Raw genomic sequence first — 19,251 nt, 5'->3', positions numbered from 1 at the left:
CTGGAGGAAACATCAGTCCCACTACAGCAGCTGTGGTTGGGTGCTGACTCTTGACAAAAATGAGCAAATAAAAGGATGAAGGGGAGGGCGGGGAGCACATGTGTGTGACCATGTGCATCTTACCTGAGACTGTGTGTGTGCATCTTATTGAGACTGTTTGTGTGTGCACACGTGCATCTGACATGAGCCTCTGTGTGTGGACATGTATCTTACCTGAGACTGTGTGCATCTTACTGAGACTGTGCATGTGTGTGTATCTTACTGAGTCTGAGTGCATGTATATCTTACCTGAGCGTATGCATCTTACTTGAGACTCTGTGCATGTACATCTCACCTGAGCATGCATGTGTGTACAACTTACCTATTACATGTGTGCCTCTTACCTGAGACTGCGTGTGCACATCTCCGATAAGATGCGCATGCGCCCACAGTCTCAGGTAAGAGGCACACACACAGTAGGTAAGTTGTGCACATGCACACACACTCACAGGCTCAAGTGAGATGTACATACATGCGTGCACATCTTACTGAGACTTTCTGCATGTGCGCGCGTTTTACCTGAGACTCTGTGGGCGTGTGCATCATACTGAGATTGTGTGCATCTTACTTGAGCGCGCGCGTGCATGTGTGTATATGCAGGGGGGGAGATGCTCTGGCAGGGCCGGGGGGAGAAAGGCGGCTCCGAGGAAAGGCCAGAAGCGGCTCCCTGCGGCCACCTGTAGGAGCGGGCGGCGAAAGGAGGCGCGAGGGCCGGGCCAGGGCCGGGGCGGGGCGGGGCGGCCTTGGGCTCCTCCTCGGGCCGGGACCTGCGGGAGACTCCCTCCAGCCCCCTCCCCTCGCGGCGGCCGGAGGAGGAGGAGGAGGCGGAGGCGGTGGCGAGCGCCTCCCCCCTGCCGCCCGCCCAGCGCCGCGCAGCGCCCGGAGCATGGAGCCTGCCTGAGCGGCGCGGCTCGGCTCGGCTCGGCTCGGCGGGCTCCGGCTGCTGCTGCTGCTGCTGCGGCGGCACAACATGGAGGCGGCGCCGCCGCCGCGGCCGCTGCTGCCGCTGCTGCTGCTGCTGCTGCTCCTGCCCCGCGATTCGGGCTCGGCCGCGGGTGAGTGGCGCCGGGGCCCGCGGGGAAGGACCCCCCCCCCGCTCCCTCCCGCCGCCTTTTGTTGTCCGCTGCCAAACTTCCCGCAAGTCCCGGCGCGGGGAGGGGCGGGACGGGACGGGACAGGGGTGCCCCCGGCTGGGGCCAAGGGTGCGGGGGGCAGCGCGGGAGCCCCGGGAAGGCTGTGCCCGGGGGCTGGGCTGGAGCACGGGAGGGGCTGTGGTGTTGGGGTTTATTGAAGAAACCAGACAAAAAGCGCGCGTGTAAGAGTGACTCTGTGCGTGTGTGTGGGAGAGTGGTTGTGTGAGTGGTTGTGTCTGTATGTGTGACTGAGAGCGGGTGTGAGTGAACCTGTGTGACTGGGTCTGAGAGTGAGTGTGTATGTGGCTGAATGAGCATGTGGGACCGAGCGTGCATGGGTTTGTGTGAGTGTGTGTGGGACTGCATGTGAATGTGAGTGAACATACGTGAGTGTGTGTGGGACTGCATGTGAATGTGAGTGAACATACGTGACTGTGTGTGGGACTGAATGAGCATCTGTGACTAAGCGTATGTGTGTTTGTGTGATTGAGTGTGTGCAACTGTGTGAATGAGTGAACATGTGTGACTGAGCGTGAGTGGGTGACTGTGACTGTGAATGAACGTGTGAGTAAACGTGTGACAGTGAGTGTATGTTACTGAGTGAGCATGTGTGACTGAGCATGTGTGTGTTTGTGTGACTGGGCATGTGTGAGTGCGCGTGTATGTGACTGAATGAGCACATGTGACTGAGTGAGCATGTGCGACTGAGAGTGAGTGCATGTGCATGTATGAGAGCAAGTGTGTGCGAGTGTGAGTGTTTTCCCCAGTGCTTTGCAGCCTCAGCCAGTGACTTCTGTTGGGGTTTTGGAGGAGTTGGTGTCGGGTGTCAATCACAGGCAGATTCAGACTTTTGGCAGAGTTGGGATGGGGGCTGTGGGGGGAGGGGAGGGGAGAAGGGTGGTTTTTTTCCTTTCCTTTCCCTGTCTTCCTTTAAAAGTTGAAAAGGGAAGCAAAAGGGAAAAAAAACTTGCTTGACTTGTGAAATGTAACACTTGAAAAAACAGCCATGTGAGCAGATCTGAGGGAGAGAGAGCAGAGTGCTTGGTTGGGGCTTACCCAGTTTTCACTGCAGAGGGTGTATGTTCCTGGCCGGGAATAGGGAGTCCATCGCACCCTTTTCTATCAAATCATTTGAAACTAGAAGTAGGAATTTTCTGATTTCCCCCCACCCTCACCTCCCGGTTGCATTCCCAGTGGTAACTTTGTCTTGATCCCTTTTTTTGTTTTGTTTTATTTTAGCTATGGATATCTTCTTAAGCTTGGCTTTCCTGTTTCAGCAGGACATGCAGGGGGCTTTCCTTTAACATCCTATAATCTTCACTCCATGCAGCGCACCAAACAAACACTCGGCTTTGTGTTGTTACAAGCGGGCATGAGGACAGTTGTTTCCTTTCGATGCAGCAGTCCAAGCAGTGCTTTGAAGAAATAGCGTAATAATCATTTTTCAGAGTTCTCCACAGCCATGGAAAAGGGGGCTGGGATTTGCTCATCCCTCTTCTCAAGATGAGTTACTTGAGCTGTCTGTCTACCACTGCAGGCAAGGACTTCCAGTGGCACATATGAAACTCAGTTTATAGGCACTGCTGCTTCTCATGTATTGAAATATTTCAGCTTGGCAAGCTGAAGTTTAATTGTAGCAGTTCCCTAGGTAGTTTAGAAAGTGTACCAGTGTCGCCAAAGCTAGCAGAACATCACCTTAGGGCTTTTCTTATTAGGCCACCCACTTTTTCAAACTATCTGTAATTATCAGAACTGCAATTTAGTACAAGAAGTCTGACCAAATGTTACCAGTGCCATCATTTTCTATTTTTAGGATTATCTGTAGGTAGATATTAAAACTTATTTGTGCTGTTATAATTAAAAGCAAGAGATATGTTTCATATCTGAAAGCAGAGTATCTGTTCAAATGCTTGTGAAGTCAGTGATATTGGAGTTTAATTGTGTTGAACTAACTTTGAAAATACTGCATAAAATGTAAAGTGATAGCATGGTGAAAATTGTTTTTTCCTGGACATATCTTTATTTTAATGCTTATCTGTGTTCTCAGTTGACTGTGAATTGAGGTGAAGAATTCTAGGGATAAAAGAATCTGGTTGACAGGAGTTTTGGAAGCAAGAAGTCTTGGGTTATAAGTATGCCTTGGATGACAGTCTCAAATTAATTTATAGTCATGTGCTTCTCTAGCCAATGTAAAGGAGAAAACCAGGGTTCACTTTGAAGTTTTAGGAAAACAGCATAAAGTTTATGATAAAACTTATACGAGTTTCTGAACTATTGTTGATTGTGTTTTTTCTTTCAGTTTTGAGGCTGTTAGTGATTCTTTATATCCTAGTCGTTCTACTGTGTCTACCTGGAATGAAAAAAATCTTTTGTCCAAGTGCATTTTAGTAATTAGCTAAAGGGGTTCAGTCATGAATCCTGACTATGCTACTACTGTTTGTTTTCTCATTGGGGAGGCATTTGGCACTATCTTAGGCTGAGCTGCATGGAATTCCTTAGGATGGTTTACATGTCCCTTGAAAAGAAGTATGAACATTTGTGAGGGAGCTGCTTCATAATGTTTTCAATTATTTCATTAATCTTCTGCTTTCTGAATAGTATACTCTATATCAATGTGCTACAAATGTCTGAAAGGTGTAATACATGCAGTTATGCCACCTTCAAACATTTTATTTGTATGGCTGTGATGTCTTTCAGTGCCCAAGATCAAAGCTTATTTTTATAAGTAGAAGATAAACTGGTCATAACATTCTTGTAAAGAAACTTAGGTTTTAAGCTTCCATTCCTTAAGATCCTGATTCTGTAAATGTTATGCATGTGCTACAAGTTACCTGTTCCAAGTGCTCCAGTGGGTCTATTCATGTGCTTAGTTTTAAGAATGAGTAAATGTGGGATTAGAGACTTCTTTATGTAGAGTTTCATGTAAGTTTCAAATACTATGATTCTGTATACATATTTTATAAAATAATTATATCCAGTAAAATTCTTGCTCTGAGCATGAAAATCTCAAATCTGGGTATTTTAAAGATTATAAGTATAACACACAAGGTAGCAGTAAAGCTGCTTAAAATGGCAAGTATAAACTGTGACTGAAGGATATGAAACCAAATAACAATGTAATGTTGCATTTGCGCATTTCCTAGAAAGGAGACGTATTTCCCTGCAGAGACTTTAGCCTTTATGGAGCATTCAGCGTCAGGACAGTCATGGTGTGAAATATTAACCTATTAATAGTTTATGGAGAGGACAATAAAATCTGGTAAGGTCAGTACTTTCAGGCTTGCATTATCAAGTTGTTTTTGTTTTTTTTAAATTAGGAAATGGTTAGACTTATGCTTAGTTATGATCATTTGCTTAAATTCCAGTAACAAAGAAATGGAATTAGGAGGTCACAAAAGTTTGGTGGTCAAAATTATTTGCTGTATACTAGTATATTTTCCCCAAGTGAGTAACATATTTTAGTGACTTCTGAAACATATTTTGTTTAGCACAATGAATAGTTCCTTGATATTAAACATAAGAGCTGGAGAGAGGACTTGAGAACCTTGTAACAAAGAAAAAGACCACAGAGATTTGAGAGCAACTTGGCATTTTACGGGAAATGAAAAGATTAATTTGGACGTAAATTTGAAATGGTAATTAATAGGTATGCATTGTTAATGGTCTTTTGAAACCAATTAAACGCATGTATTGTGATCAGTTGAAACAGGACAGTTGTTGGTATCTTCAAGGAAAATCTGGGGAGAGGCATGGTATGTGGGGAATCTCCATCTGAGTCTCCGTGCCATTCCAATCTGTATGTAGTCCATTGGTATACAAGCCTGTTTCTCTAAATGCTTCAGTAACCCAGGTGTGATATTTGACAGGGTGGGTGCTACACGTGATCTGACATTCTTTGCGTAAGCAAGAAAGTACTGAAACTTCCAATTTATATAAAATGTTTATCTGGCATGTTAAAAGCACAGAATTGCCTATCTGTTTAGAAACTTGTTACTCATTTAGACTAGGGTTTATTATGCTGTATAAAGGAGTTTTGTAACAAATGGAAGAAATGGTCTTTTTTAAAGAATTTGATGTTGCTCCTTAGTACCACTTCTTCTAAACTTTTGGATGCACAGCAAATACTCATTTTTCAAATATTAAAACATGAAATATCCAGTAGGATGTATTCCTACTCAGCCTCTAGTAAGTATGCTTCATTTTGTAACTATTCTTCAAAGTTTTCCTCATTAAATATTAATTAATAAAGTTGAATAAGAAACCTCAGTAGTTGTCCCCCTACTGTGAGCAGAAACAGAAGAAATTTCAGAATTTATTATGTACAGAAATAATTAGCTTTAAAGAGAACAGTATTTTAATATAAATAATTTAGCTTCATGTTTTACATCAGGACTACAGAATTTCTCCTGGAAGCTGCTAAGGCTGAGAGGAAAATGCTAAAAATGTTTGAAAGAAATATAACTCTTGTGCACACAAGATGTGCGTGAGAAACTCCAATTGACATCAGCTGGAACTTTATAATGAAAACTTGAGCAAAAATGCAATTGCGTTCAATTCAGAGTAGTTAGTATTTTGTTTTCCATCATTTTTTGAATGGAAAATGCAGTGCCGCTTTCCAAGAAAGTATGTTCAGTAACATCTGAAGTTCACAGAGGGCACAACTAAATAATTAAGGGCATTGGCTGAGCACATTGGCTGGTCAAAATCCCATGATGGTTGGATGTTTGGCTCCTTTGGATGACGTCACAGACGTGTTCTCTCTGGACAGAGTTCACAGCTGGGACTTCATAACTAGGAAAACATAGCTAGAAATTCCCATGCACATTATCCGAGAGATATGCATTGCAACAAAAGATAATAAAGACAGCTTTTGGGATGTGGGTAGTGAAAAACAATTTCATTGAGAGGAGGAGCAAAAAGGACAGCAACTACTGTTGGATATTAGGAAAAACTGTCACTAAGAGGGTGGTGAAGCACTGAAACGGGTTACCTAGAGAGGTGGTGAAATCACCATCCTTGGAAGCTTTTAAGGCCCAGCTAGATAAAGCCCTGACTGGGATGATCTAGTGGGGGATGGTCTTGTTCTGAACAGGGGTTCAGACTGGATGACCTCCCAAGGTCCTTTCCAACCCTAATTTCCTATGATTCTATGACGGTTGTAATTTCCTCTCTGTCCTTTAAAGTTCACTGTTGTGTTGGAGGAGTTCATGGCCCAGCTGTGCAGTTCTCCAATATTGGTTTCAAGTTTTATAAAATAATGAATTAAAAGTGACTGTTAAGTCAGAGAATACTGCTGTGGAACTTCAGTGAATTTCCAAATGTACATGGTGGAATTTGGGAAAGTCTAGTTAATAAACTAGATTTCTAATTTACCAGACATTTTTCTATTCTTCTTTACTAGCATGAAAGTTTCATGCACTTAGCTTACCACACAGTTGCGTTAAGGACTCAAGGTTTTGAACTAATTCGGTTAAAGCCCTGTTTGACTTTTTGTGTGGACACTGTTAAATTGGCAGGAACTCATCTTGAGTTGATTTAGCTTGCTCCTGTAAATTCAGGACATGCTAACACAGCACGACCAGTTTTAAACTGATAAACTAATGCAGGTCTGTGTGAACAGAGTTAACTGAAACCAGGGCAAGTTTGTATATATAGACTAGTCTCTTTGGGTAGAATACATTTCATAAAAGCAACTATGGAACTATTGAAATTACTGTAGGAAGGCAGTTTATTGCAGCAGCTAGATAAAACAAGATATAATAGTAAGTTATTGGGGCAGTTAGTTGGCTGAATGCACCATAACTTGTAGCTACATTTATTAATCTATGCACTGTTGTGGTAGTGTTATGGTAGCAGTTGCTGAATAATACTAGACACTTGTGGCTTGATAGATATTATTTAATCCTATATATATTAGTGTGAGACAGAATATTTTTCACTTTCTCTCGCACAGAGCCAGCGTGAGAGCCCTTAGAACTTGCAATTACTCCTTAAATGAAAATGCAATGTGAGAAGTGGGAGGTGCGAAGATACCTAAAGATGATACTTTACGTTTTCCTTTGAAAGAGTAGGTAGAGAAAGTATAGGGATAAAATAGAATTAGCTTTCCTATCTGCCCAGAGGCAAATAATGAAATGTTGATATTGTTGTATAAAAGGATTTTGCTATTAATTTTGAGGCTCCAACCTTAATTCCTCATTCAAACAAAACTCCCATGGACTTCAGTGACAATTTTGACCAAGCAAGGAGTGCACTGATACCTCGTGTTTTAGTGTTTAACACTGTTTCATTCCAATGATGTTGTTTTTCTCTTCCTCCTACAAAGTTATGTGTGAACATATACTGATTTGGATTGCTCAACATTACTGCAGTTAAGAATTAAAAGATATTAATTTGAATGCATTACGTACCTGTACTTCTGCAAGCACTTGATTGACACACTAGTAATATGTGATATATTAATGCTGACGGGACTGTTGAAACTCAGCCTATAAAAGCAGATAGATCTAGAGTTAAGAGGTGGGTGTAACTGAAGACAGAACTTTGGCCTGTGGTTCCCATTCTTCTTGTTGTACTTAGGGTTTGAAAGAATCTGAGAGAGCATTATGTTGTGTCCAGTATGTATTTTCAGACCCATGGACAGTGCGGAAGATCTAACTGATATTTGGGCTTTTGGAATCAGAATGTTAGCATTACTATAGTGCTGTTTTGTTGGTGTTCATTCTGTTTTCCTCTGTTTCAATGCTAGTTTCAGCTAAAGCAAAAGACAAAGTAAAAAAAAAAAAAATTCCATGGCCGAATACATGGCATTATTGTAATCATTATTGTTGATGTGTGGCTGTACGGACTTTATAGATTATTATATGAGTTGGAGTTTCTGCATTTGAAACAGTACTTTTCAGATCGTCTTGGGTACGTACAAATTAGACCTAGTAGTAATATTCTGTGTGTGCGCAATAACCCTTGACAATAACTTCTGCACACTTGCTTTTAAAACCACAATATTTTGTTTTTATTCCAAATACTGAAATGCTTGCTACCCTGGCCTACAAATATGATAGCTTTAAAATATCTTTTAGATTTACCTGAATGCACTGTCTTCTGTGCTTCTTTATATTAAAATTAGGGGTGCATGATAAAGATTTTTTTTAGCCTGCACTGATGGCCGATTATTAACTAGCCATATTGGCGGATACTGATCCGATAGCCAATATGCAGCCCAGCAGCTTGGTGAGTGGTGTCTAGCCGGTAAGTTGGGGGTGGGGGTGCATGGGAGAGACAGATTGAGGCTCCCATGGTGAGGGAAGGAGTGGGGTGGGGCAGGCATTGGCCAGTTGGGGCAGGGTGCAGGATGGAGCCACAGGCGGCTCTTTGGGGGGTGGGGGAGGGGTGGCTTCTGCCGCTGCATACTTCCCCAATTTGTGTGCAGGCTGAGTGTGGGCTGCCTGCTCTGGGCTTAGGGCTGAGGGCTGCTCTGGCTTCTTCCCAGTGGTGGGGCTGGGCCGGGGCTATGCTTGGAGCAGGCTGGGATGAGCAGCAGTGATGCTGGGAGGGGAGGGGCTGTGGGGTGGGCTAGAGCCACCCCAAAATTTGCTGTAGCCTCCTTCTAGCACTGCTGCTGGCCACCCTGGCCCCGCACACCCTGAGCACAGGCCCAGCCCAGCCCCCTTCCCCAGCTGGGAAAAGGCTGGTGCAGCCCCAAGCCTGCAGTGGGCAGCCTGCCCTCCCACTGTGCACAGATCCAGGGGGCACTTGCCCCCCATGCCTCCCCTGGGGGTGAAATGCAGTGTTGGGAGCTGTTTCCCTTCCCCACCCTGCTACGCCTGCAGCCCCACCCTGCCTGGGCAGTGCATGCCCCTGCCCCTGCCCCTACCTCATTCCGTCCCTCACCCTGGGGACCTCAGTCTGCGCCCCTCCCTACCCCCCACACCCCTTGCCCCCCCACCACAGACTTCCCAGCTGGATACCGGTCTCCAAACTGCCAGGCTGCAGTCCTGTCCATGTGCATGCTGTGTCTGCGCACATGCACATGGCATTTATCAGTAACATTACTGGCTACGTTGGCCAAAAAAGCTGATTACCGATAATGTCAGTTTTCTTTTTATTGGTGCCAATCCGCTATGGACTGATATATCGGTGCAGTTCTAGTTAAAATTGACTAAATCAGACTGGAAATAGGAAGGAGGGGGAGGGGAGGGGAGTACAACTTTCTTTATAAAACCAAAGATTTCCAAGCAAAGATCTTATTTGAAATATTACAGATTAGAAGGGACTGTTAATACAAGGCTGATGTTAGTTTCTTGTTGAAAGCCCAAATGTCAAAAAAAAAAAAAGTGTTTTGAATTGTAATTAAAAAAAATGTGTATTGCTCTATCATATCATTTTCAGTTTTCAGAAATATTCCTCTCTCCCCCACTGCCCCTCTCTCCCTCTAGAAGAGGGTTTGATCCTAGTGCAGTGTTGGGTAATAGCCTCTTAGTGTGAATACAGGCAATCCCTGCTTAATGCTCTTAATTGGTTCTGGAAAAACCGAGCACTAAGTGAAACAGTATGAAGTGGGAGTCCAGCCGGCTTGGGGGAAGCTGTGGGGCTACCCTCCCACCAGTACCTGTGCCCCGCACACACAGCAGGGGCTGCCTCCAGGGCACCTGACACTGGGACCGTCTGTCATTGCCAGATTGCTGCAGGCTCAGGACGGTGTCCATGCCCTGCGGGTGACTGCGTGACTGGAATGAATGGGGCACGGGCTGCAGCCCAGGGCAGCAGGGGCTCTGCAGGTTCAGCCCCCCTGTGGGGCCCCGCTCGGCCCTCGTGCCCCCTGCTCACCTGCCCCTTCTTGCTGCCACTGCCACTCTTCCCCACCTGCCTGCCAGCTGCGGGCTCCTGCCACCCTGCCCTGGGCACCAGCCCAGGGCTCCGCAGTCATGCCGCCTGCCCCCCTTGTCCTTTCACTACTGCCGCTCCTCCCTGCTGGCTCCAGTGCCAGATGCAGGAGCAAACCTGCTCTCCTGCTGCCCCGCTGTGGGCACCCACTGGCTGTCACTCACCTCTGCACTCATTTCCACAGCTGCCACTACTTCACCCCAGCGTGGCACTGAGCGTTATAACAAAACACTCTGAGCGCTACATGAAACCAGGTATGTATTTTAAATGAGTGCTATAGGAAAACTGTGGTAAGTGAAACTGTATGAAGCGGGGCTTGCCTGTATGTAACAGGATTGAGAATGCATAAATGACAGACTGTCTTGGATAATCCCAAGGAGCTTGTCTCTGTGAGAATTTCACTGTTCCAAATTAGGTTTTTTACCTTGTTTTTTGACCTAAAGCTTTATATCCATGCAGTATGCTCCCATGTGTTATACTCCACATTTCAGTTTCCAGATTTCTCTTGAAGAAGATTGAGCTTTTCCTTTTCGTAAAGGACAAAAAACACTTGGTGACCCTGAGCAACCTGCTCCTGTAACCATAACATTCTAAAACAGCTGACACGTGCTTTCTGCCCCAGAACGTTATATCTGCAGTATGCTGTCTTGTGTCAGCCCCCTTATACTAGTTCTATGCTGTGAACACGCTTTGAATTAAAAATGTTTCTTTTCAATGATATCAAGGATACACTACTTTTCTGACCACCCCAACTGGAGGATCCCTTTACAGACCTTTTGGAACTAGCTTATGTCTGAATGTCACCCCCTGACATGAATCTTCATATTTTTTATGCAGTATGTATTATCTTCCATCTTCTGTTTTGCATGTTCTCTTTGAATCCAGAACTGGTTCTGATTGTTTTTTTAATGGCAAATGTCATTTTGGTCATCTTAAATGGTAGGTCTACATGACCATTTTTCAGTTTCTAGCATGTGACATACCCTGACCCAAAGCTTCATTATTATACTGAGCACTGGCTTGTGTCGTATGCACCCCTCTCCAGCTGACTGCCCCCCCCCCCAACCACTCACCTCCCTATTTTGTAAGATCCTTCAACAAGGGGCTATGGTTGCATCCCACAAAAAGTGGTTAGGGTATGTCCTGGATCACTTTCCCTTTTGTTCATTGCATAATAAACTGACCATTCTCAGATGCATAGTCAGTCACAATAGTACTTATAAAAATCTAAATTTTGAAATGGTCTGAAGTACTTTCTGACTTAATAATTTGCGGGTATATTTTTAGTTATTTCATATAAGGTGTAATTTACCTCTCAATTATCTGTCCTATCACGAGGTGTCAGTCATTTTAGTCCTATAGTACCTGTGTTCCACACACATAATCGCTTTAATCATTGAAAATTATCTGTATCTGAAATAATTGCAAAGAGAGTTACCAATGCTGCAGAAATTAATCCTGTGGTATTTTAACTTCTAGTATGAATAATTGTTGTCTTTCATTCTTGGCTTTTGTCACACTTTGCAGCATACATTACAACATTGGCTGCCTGAGCTCTGAAGTGTCGAAACCAAATTTTACGTAAGGGATAAATGGATTTGACATAGAAATCTGTACTGATGGTTTAAATGGATATCTGTTGTGACTCCTGTGAAGACAGATTAAACTGCAACTTTTGTATTTTTTCCCCCCAAAATGAGAATAAGGCTGCAAAAACGCATGAGTTCAGTTTTCAGCTTCAAGGCCTGCCCAGCTGCAGATGATATCAAGCCTTTATGCTGTATATGTTTGAATATTTAGGCAAAAGAAATGTGTAGCTATGGAGAATTTTTGTCTGTCTGGGTTTCAACAGCTTGTTTTTACTGTCTGGATAAAGTTAAGAATATTACTTACCCATGTTCCAAAACTCAATTTGCAGGTGTTCAAGTGGCAGAATGCTTACATTCAGAAATAGTTAAACATCTGGAGTTAGTTAGCCAAGCTACATGCAGTGAGATTAGTTAGGGAGGGGCAAATAGAAGCAAGCTATAGTGAAACCTCAATAAATTGAACTTTAATCATTTGCAAGCCTCCCTCCTTCCAAAAATTCAGTGAGCCTGGTTTTCCTTTCATCCAATCTAAAAAATTGTCAGACAAGTTGCTCTCAAGAGTCACAAAACCCCACTACACTAGATGGCAGCTGTGACTTTGGAATCTACATAGAGGGAGAACATTTTCTCTAACTGTTTTAATGCTGTATTTCCAGCTACAAAAGACAAGTCAGATCATTAGTAGAGCTGCATGGGAGCCATGCGAGCCTCCCAGAAGCATGTGAATATTTTTGGGATTTTTAAAAAGAGCTTCATTTGACTGGTAGTCTTTTGCTTTTGGTTTCCGTAAGTGTTCTAGCAAATGAGATTTCTGGAAGAAACGTGCACGAAACAGCAAGATTTAAGGGCACATTGGAGAAAGTTTACAGGTTGACACATTTTGAACTGATCCTGATTTATAAAAGTTCCACTGATTCAGTTAGGGAATTGAAATATGCTATTGGATTTGTCTGCAGAGCTAATCCACATCACTCAACTCTTATAAAATATGTTTACAGCTAGTAGGCATATCCATAACAGTGGCTTGTTTCCAGAAGTTGTTAGACAAATAAGTTCTATAGACTGAATATATTTGAGAGAAATTGCTATTTGTTAATGGACAATTTGTGGCCCTAAAGATCAAATGTGTTGAATACATTAAGACTGTGAAACACGTCTCCAGTTCTAGTCATTCCATTGAGAGCATTATCATCAAATCCACTTTTGTAACTGGAAAACGATACGCTGATGAGAGACTTTTTTTCCTTTGGTGCTTACATGTTCTTTATGCTTTTGAAACCCTTCTTCTCCCAAAGAAAGGCTGCTAAGGGAAAATAGTGTTTGGGGTTAAGTTTTGCAGAGAAATAAATCCAGAATGGTGGTGGCAAAACCTCTGTGGCAGCTGTCTTGTTCGTACTTTGGTCATTCTGCTGTTTGCAAATTACAGTCTTTTGGTAAGTCTTCAAGTCATTTTTGCAAACTGGAGAGGCTCTGCATGAGCTGGAGAACTGGGAAATGCCTGGATTTTGCTTGAAGACTGATTGTTACTCAGAGCCAAAATGTGTACTAGACCACTTTATTCCCCTGGGTAGGGATATGTTTGCTCATAGCTCATTTGCAGCAGTGCTGACATAAGCAGAAACAATTATCTTAATGTATTGGACTCAGTCTTAAACTGGCTGGCTTGGGCTAAATTGGATAAAATAGGGGAGGAGAGATATTTTGGTAGGAGGTTGCTGGCACCCATGTACCCTCAGCTTCAGGCCTCTCATCAGTCCCAGTTTCTCCCAATCAGTTTTGTTCCATGGTGCTGCTTGTACTTTTGGAATACTTTCTTAGTCTTGAAAAACAGCTTTTTGGCTAGACTTCTATTCCTGCCCATTGGGCCTCAATTTCATAATCCTTCAGGGAGGAATTCTGTTCCAGTGGCCAAAGTATCTGACTAAGGGAGGCCTGGGTTTTATTCCAGGCCCTTCTGCCCGACATACTGGTTGACCTGGATGCATTGTTTTCCCTGTGAACTTCAGTTTCTCCATATATGATGAAATGCTAAATGAATACCACCTAAGTAGTGGTATTCTTTTGATATCCACTCATGAAAAATGCTGTTGGAGGCAAGCACTGTTATTCAGCTTATATTGCAACATACGCAAAATAAAAAACGTTCCAGTGAGAGGCATGTACAGTGTGAGTATACGCTCCCTTGCTTTCATGACATGTCTGATTTAATTAAAAAGTGTGACTGCAAACAGGCAGAGTTGTAAGAAAAAAGGCTTTGAGACTGCAGGGCAGCATTTATCTGTCTGGTAGCAGCTCGGCTCAGTTTACATACCTAGGCCCCTGCTATCTTGCCACGCTAGGTCCTCCTGAAACTTCATCCTCTCTCTCTTCCCCTTTTCCCCCTTTTTTATTTAAGTAAATGTTATATATTAGGAACTTAATCCTCTTTCTACTGTTCTGTTTATTATAGGGTATCTTCCTTTTCATTTGTCATTGCTTTTTTTTTCCCCTTGGGTTGAAAGTTTCTTTTCCTACACAGCTTGTTGCTTTGCAAGTCTGAAGAACCAAGCATGCTAATAGCACTAATGTATATGTATGCGGGCATTTAAAAAGAGTGGTCAAGGTGATGAGTCTTGGAGGCTTGTTAAGCAGCTTTCATAGATGTAGGATCAGAAGGGACCCAAGTCCAACCCCCTGCCCTGGGCAGGAGAGAATACTGGGCTCAAATGAGCCCACCTAGGTAATTATCAAGCCTCCTCTTAAAGACACCCAAGGTAGGAGCCAGCACCACTTCCTTTGGAATTTGGTTCCAGTCACCCTGACTGTGAAATAGTGCCTCCTGATATCTAGCCTGAATCTACTCTGTCAGCTTATGGCCATTATTCCTTGTTACTGCAGGAGGTGCTCAGGGGAACAGGGTTTACTCCTATTCCCCACTGGTAAGTTTATAGACAGCCACCAGGTTCCCCCTCAGCCTTCTCTTGCAAAGGCTGAGCAGGTTAAGGTCTTGTAGCCTCTCCTCATAGGATCTGCCCAGCTGTCCCCGGATCATGCGAGTGGCCCTTCTCTGGACCCTCCTGATGCTGGTCACATCCCTCCTAAGAATTTCTCCCTGTCACTTCACTCACCCCAATTCATCCCAGCTAGGACTTGGATTTCCAACACGGTAGAACGAAACTCTACCACACAGCCACCAGTGCTGGTAAAAGCTCTGCTGAAACACGGGACCTTTAGATCTTCAATTTAATTCCCTCCCAACAGCTATTTTGGCAGGACTTAAGCTCTTTATTTTTGAGAGTGAAGTAGTGGTCAGAAAAACAATCTTTCAACTTCTGTGTTCTTTGCCCTTGTGTGCAGAACTAATCATGACATTCACCCTTTCCATGTTCACTGAACTCTGTGGTTCTGTCCTTTAAGAGCACTCTCCAAAGTGCTATCCAATGCACAGGGCAGAGGAGAGCACATTATGTTCGTAATCTGTGTTCTGAATTACTTCTCAGTTCATTTTTGAATACAACTGAATGTCTTGGTCACATGCTTGAAATGGCCTAGCATTCAGTTACTGTGGAAAGTCTCGCCTCTGTCACTACTACTTCCTACTCTAGTGTTTTATGGAAATGACTTTAGCTCTTGATCCTGAGGGCACTGAACTCCTGGCATCCTGAGATGCAGCACTTTGGTTGCAAGGCTTCTCAGTGGCAGGAATGATGCAAACAATTTGTTTTCTCTGAACAGTGGGTGTGGGAACCTGCTTTAACCATGGGTCTCTCACCTGTTTACTCCTCAGGTCAAGTTGTTTGGAGGAAGGTTTTGTCTGATGAGAGAGGATGTGAAGTATTTTTCCATGTCTGAAGAATTCTGAAGCGAGAATGAACACTGTGTATTCTTTATGACACAGCTGATTCCAAGCTCCAAGTTACTTCTGCTGTTTGATCCTCATCTGTATGTGTGCAAACTTGTACACATACTTAGATGCTGCCATGTTAGTTCAAAATGTACTTAAGGAGATTTAAATAAGGATTCTGGCATGGATGTGTTCTTTCATGCATATCCAAACATTGTGGGTTGTGTCTTCTGAGTCTATAAGAAATTTGTCTCCTTAAAGAACATTATTTGATAGTAAGTGGTGGGGGGAAGCTGTCACTTGAACACCTGCAAATTGAGTTTTGGAACATAAGTAAGTAATATTCTTTTGTCACCTGTTTATAATCTCTTTTCTGTTTAGCGAATCCTTCATCTAGACTCTTGGCTTGTCTACACAAGGAACTTATTCTGAAGATAAGATGTGATTTCTAAAGTGCAGTAGGTATTTCAGAATAATTGTGTGTGGACATTCATATTCTGGAGTAGGTGTTCACACAAGGGCCAATTTTGGGATAGTATATTGTGGTTATTTCTAGATGTTAAATTTAGGGCTTTTTTACAAGAATGTTATAGGAATTGGGGTAGCTTATTAGACATGGTCCAAATATGCCGGGGTGGACAAAATGTGGCCTGTGGGCCAGATCTAGCTGGTTAGCTGATTGGATCTGGCCCACGGCTGCCTCCACAGCACTCCACATAAGTCCAAGCCTCACCTGCACCTGCCAGCCCCAGCCAGCGTGCACAGCTTCCCCATGGGGCTGCTCCCAGTGCAGCTGCAGCCGCAGCTGCCCGGGTACTGCTCAGCTCCCCCTGCCTCCAGCAGCAGCTCCTCCTCTTGCACCTGCTGCACTGTGCTGCTCTGCTTTGGAGGTGGAGAGAAGCTGCAGCTGGGTGGCTCCTGCCCCAGCAAGCGGGGCTGCAGCTCCTGGCCACTTTTCACCCACTTGGCTGCCCACAGGTGGCTGCTCGTGGCACTAGGCAGGTGGAGTGGGTGGAAAGTGACTGGGACCTGGAGGTAGAGCCCTGCTTGTTGGGGCTGGAGCTGCCTGGCTGCAGTTTCCCCCCCACCCAGAGCAGCGCAGCAGATGCAGGAGGAGAAATTGCTGCTGGAGGCAGGGGGAGCTGAGCACGAGCAGTTCCCGAGTGGCTGCAGCCACACTGCGGACAGCCCCATTGGGAAGCTGTGCATGCTGGCTGAGGTAGCGGGCATGGGTGGGAATAGAGTGCAGGCTTCCCGGGACAGGAGCAGGTGGGGCTCAACTCCATGCTCAGTGCTGTGGGGGCAGGCATGGGCTGTATGGGTGTGGGAGGGGGAAGCCTATTGCACCTGCACCTGCCTTGCCTGGGTGAGCTGTGCTGCGTGCACCCTCTGCTCCCCTGTCCGCATCCCCCCTAATCCCCAGCTGGCTCCCAGGCCTAGCACACAAGCACACACTGACCTCCCCAACCCCCATATGTAAGAGTAAGGTTATTTTGATCTGTTATGCAATTGTCTCCTATATATACTACTCAAAAAACATAAATCAGAACAAAAAATATTTTTTGAAATAAAATTAAAATGTTACAGCAGGTGTTTGATTTTAGTTGGAAACATCAACTATAACATATTTTATTTTGTTTTTAATCTATAATTTGTTAAAATGATACCTTCTGAAAGATTTTATGTGCATGGCTCTTGACAGCTCACCAAAACTCGTTAAGTGGCCCTCCAGCTGAAATAATTGCCCACCCATGGGCTGTAGTGCCAGAGTAGAGTACAAAGTGTACTCTGGGGGAATGCACCGGTTGCTGAATGGGCCACAGCAGCTTCCTGAAAGTGTGGGAGTGTCTTCGCCTGCCTTCTGCTGGTTGGTGGAAGTGGTGGAGTAACTTTTCTGGCAGAGCAGAAGTTTTTTGTGCCACAGAAGGGCTTTGACAGTGAATGCATCTCTTAGATTAGGGTTTGTTTGCAGAAGTTTGGTCACCTGCTGTTTGTTTTGGAATACAAGTAGGGATCTGTTTAAATCATGGCAAGTGAAAGGAATTTTTGCAGGCTGCTTGCAATGTGTGGAGCAGCCCTCTCTGCCAGTCGGCAGTGGGGAGAAGGGGAGGCGCCATGTTGGCTGTTCCCCTCTGAGCTGGCTACGAGGCTGGGCTGCTGGCTCCTGCGGGGGAGCTGATATTTTAATTTAGAAAGGTTTGGGTTTTTTTTCTGCAGACAGTGCATGGTTTTGTGGTTTCTGCAAAATTGCAAATTAAGTGGGTCCCTACATATAAGTTGTTTCAGTGTCAATCCTAGCTAAGATTGCTGAGGAGTCCCTGCTGTAAGCCCCTACTACTACCCTCTTGGGGATGAGGGTGCAGTGTCTTTAGTTGCCTGCTCTTGACATTCCCTCCCTGTGGCAATCAACAAAAGACCAGTGCAGCTGACTTGCAAAATGTGTGTCAAGATGCCTCTTTTTGGGTCAGTGTTTGGTGGAATGTGGCTTGATGTTTTGTTTTACTACACTGTTTGACACCTTAGTTTATCACCCAAGGTAGATAAAGGAATTATTCTGCTGACGTTTATGGTCAGTCTAAATGTGTTACTTGGTTATGACATGGAGCCTGCAGGCTGTAGAGATGGGTGCATTAAAACCAATCAACTAATATGACAGGAATCTAATGGCAGTAGATGAGTTCTCAAGTGGCAAAGTGGCTTAAGTAGTGTAGGCCATCTGTTGGTATAGCAGTCCCTCTGCTATTTGTTTATATGTGTTGCTAATGGAGAAATGGATATAATAGGGTTTGTTGTTTTTTTTTTTTTTTTTTTTTAATCCAGCATTTATTTTTACAGCAGTTCCTTTTCTGCCTATTGTAAATAAAATCCAGCTCTGGGTTGAATACCAACCTGGCAGTTGATTTAGGTCTCTTCTGTTAACTGGATGACTGCCATTTCTTGCCTAAAACTGTGCAGTTTGTAGAACTTTGTTGTTTCAGTAATGCTTTAGAACAATTGGGGGACCATGAAATGATGTTACTGAAAAACCTGTGCATGTTTCCTTGAGTCTTAGGCAGCAAGAGATACGTGTAGAGGCTGAGGGGGTAAAAAATATAATCTACTAACTATCGTGCTCTGGATTGCAAATGCGTATGGTGCTTTGCCCTGTTCTGCTAGTTTGCCCTTTTATATTGATGCAGAAGCAATACATTGAATTTTTAGAGAAATCTTTCTAGATGCAGGAAGAAGAATTTTGTAATTTTTAATTTCACTGTTTGCACACAAGAATAGAGAAGTGATGCAGAGTAGAGGGTGAGGAAGCATTTTGTGCACATGTCCATGTTTGCAGAGAGGATTTTAGCACTTTTTATAAGGGCTGGTAATGTTGGTTGTCTATCAAAAAAAAAAGGACTTTGCTGTTTTTTCTAAGCACTGGAAGGACACTAGGAACAAATGACCGAATGTTCAGACGGGTCATGCTTGCCATTCTTGATACTGTCTTTCAATGCAGGTTTTAAATTTTGAATGATCTGATGTTAGCCTCAATCCTTGTGGCTTTTTTGAAGAATACAGAATAGTGGCTTTTTAAAGAGATTGCCCCTGATGAATTCATCTTTCTCCTCCCATTTTTGTGTGACAAATATATAAATGGCCAGATCAATTTTCCTTGCCCTCTTTGGAAAGAATGTTTAAATCAGATAAGCACTGTCATCAGAGCCCCTTCAGGTATAATGTTTGTTGTTAGCAGGATGCTCTTCACGTCCATGCTGCCAAACCATTTGGGGCTATCTGTGTCCATTTACAG

At 43.9% G+C, this 19,251-nt stretch overlaps 1 protein-coding gene across 3 annotated transcripts in view; it reads left to right on the top strand.

The window, feature by feature from the left end:
- Nucleotides 1-839: 839 nt before the first annotated feature.
- Nucleotides 840-19,251, top strand: part of LRP5 (LDL receptor related protein 5) — a 264,354-nt gene continuing 245,942 nt past the window's right edge. For 2 of the 3 annotated variants that reach the window (XM_090032363.1, XM_090032361.1), the window contains exon 1: nt 840-1,094. In XM_090032363.1, coding sequence (XP_089888489.1) covers nt 1,010-1,094 — 85 coding nt within the window. In that variant the 5' untranslated portion in view covers nt 840-1,009. The remainder of the gene's footprint in view (nt 1,095-19,251) is intronic. The other variant, XM_090032362.1, reaches the window with a different exon arrangement.

Source organism: Crocodylus siamensis, chromosome 2 (genome assembly GCF_052110815.1).
Source record: "Crocodylus siamensis isolate JL-2025a chromosome 2, ASM5211081v1, whole genome shotgun sequence".
Taxonomy (NCBI): domain Eukaryota; kingdom Metazoa; phylum Chordata; order Crocodylia; family Crocodylidae; genus Crocodylus; species Crocodylus siamensis.
The sequence above is the reverse complement of the archived record's forward strand: the minus strand, read 5'-3'. Positions and strand labels throughout refer to the sequence as shown.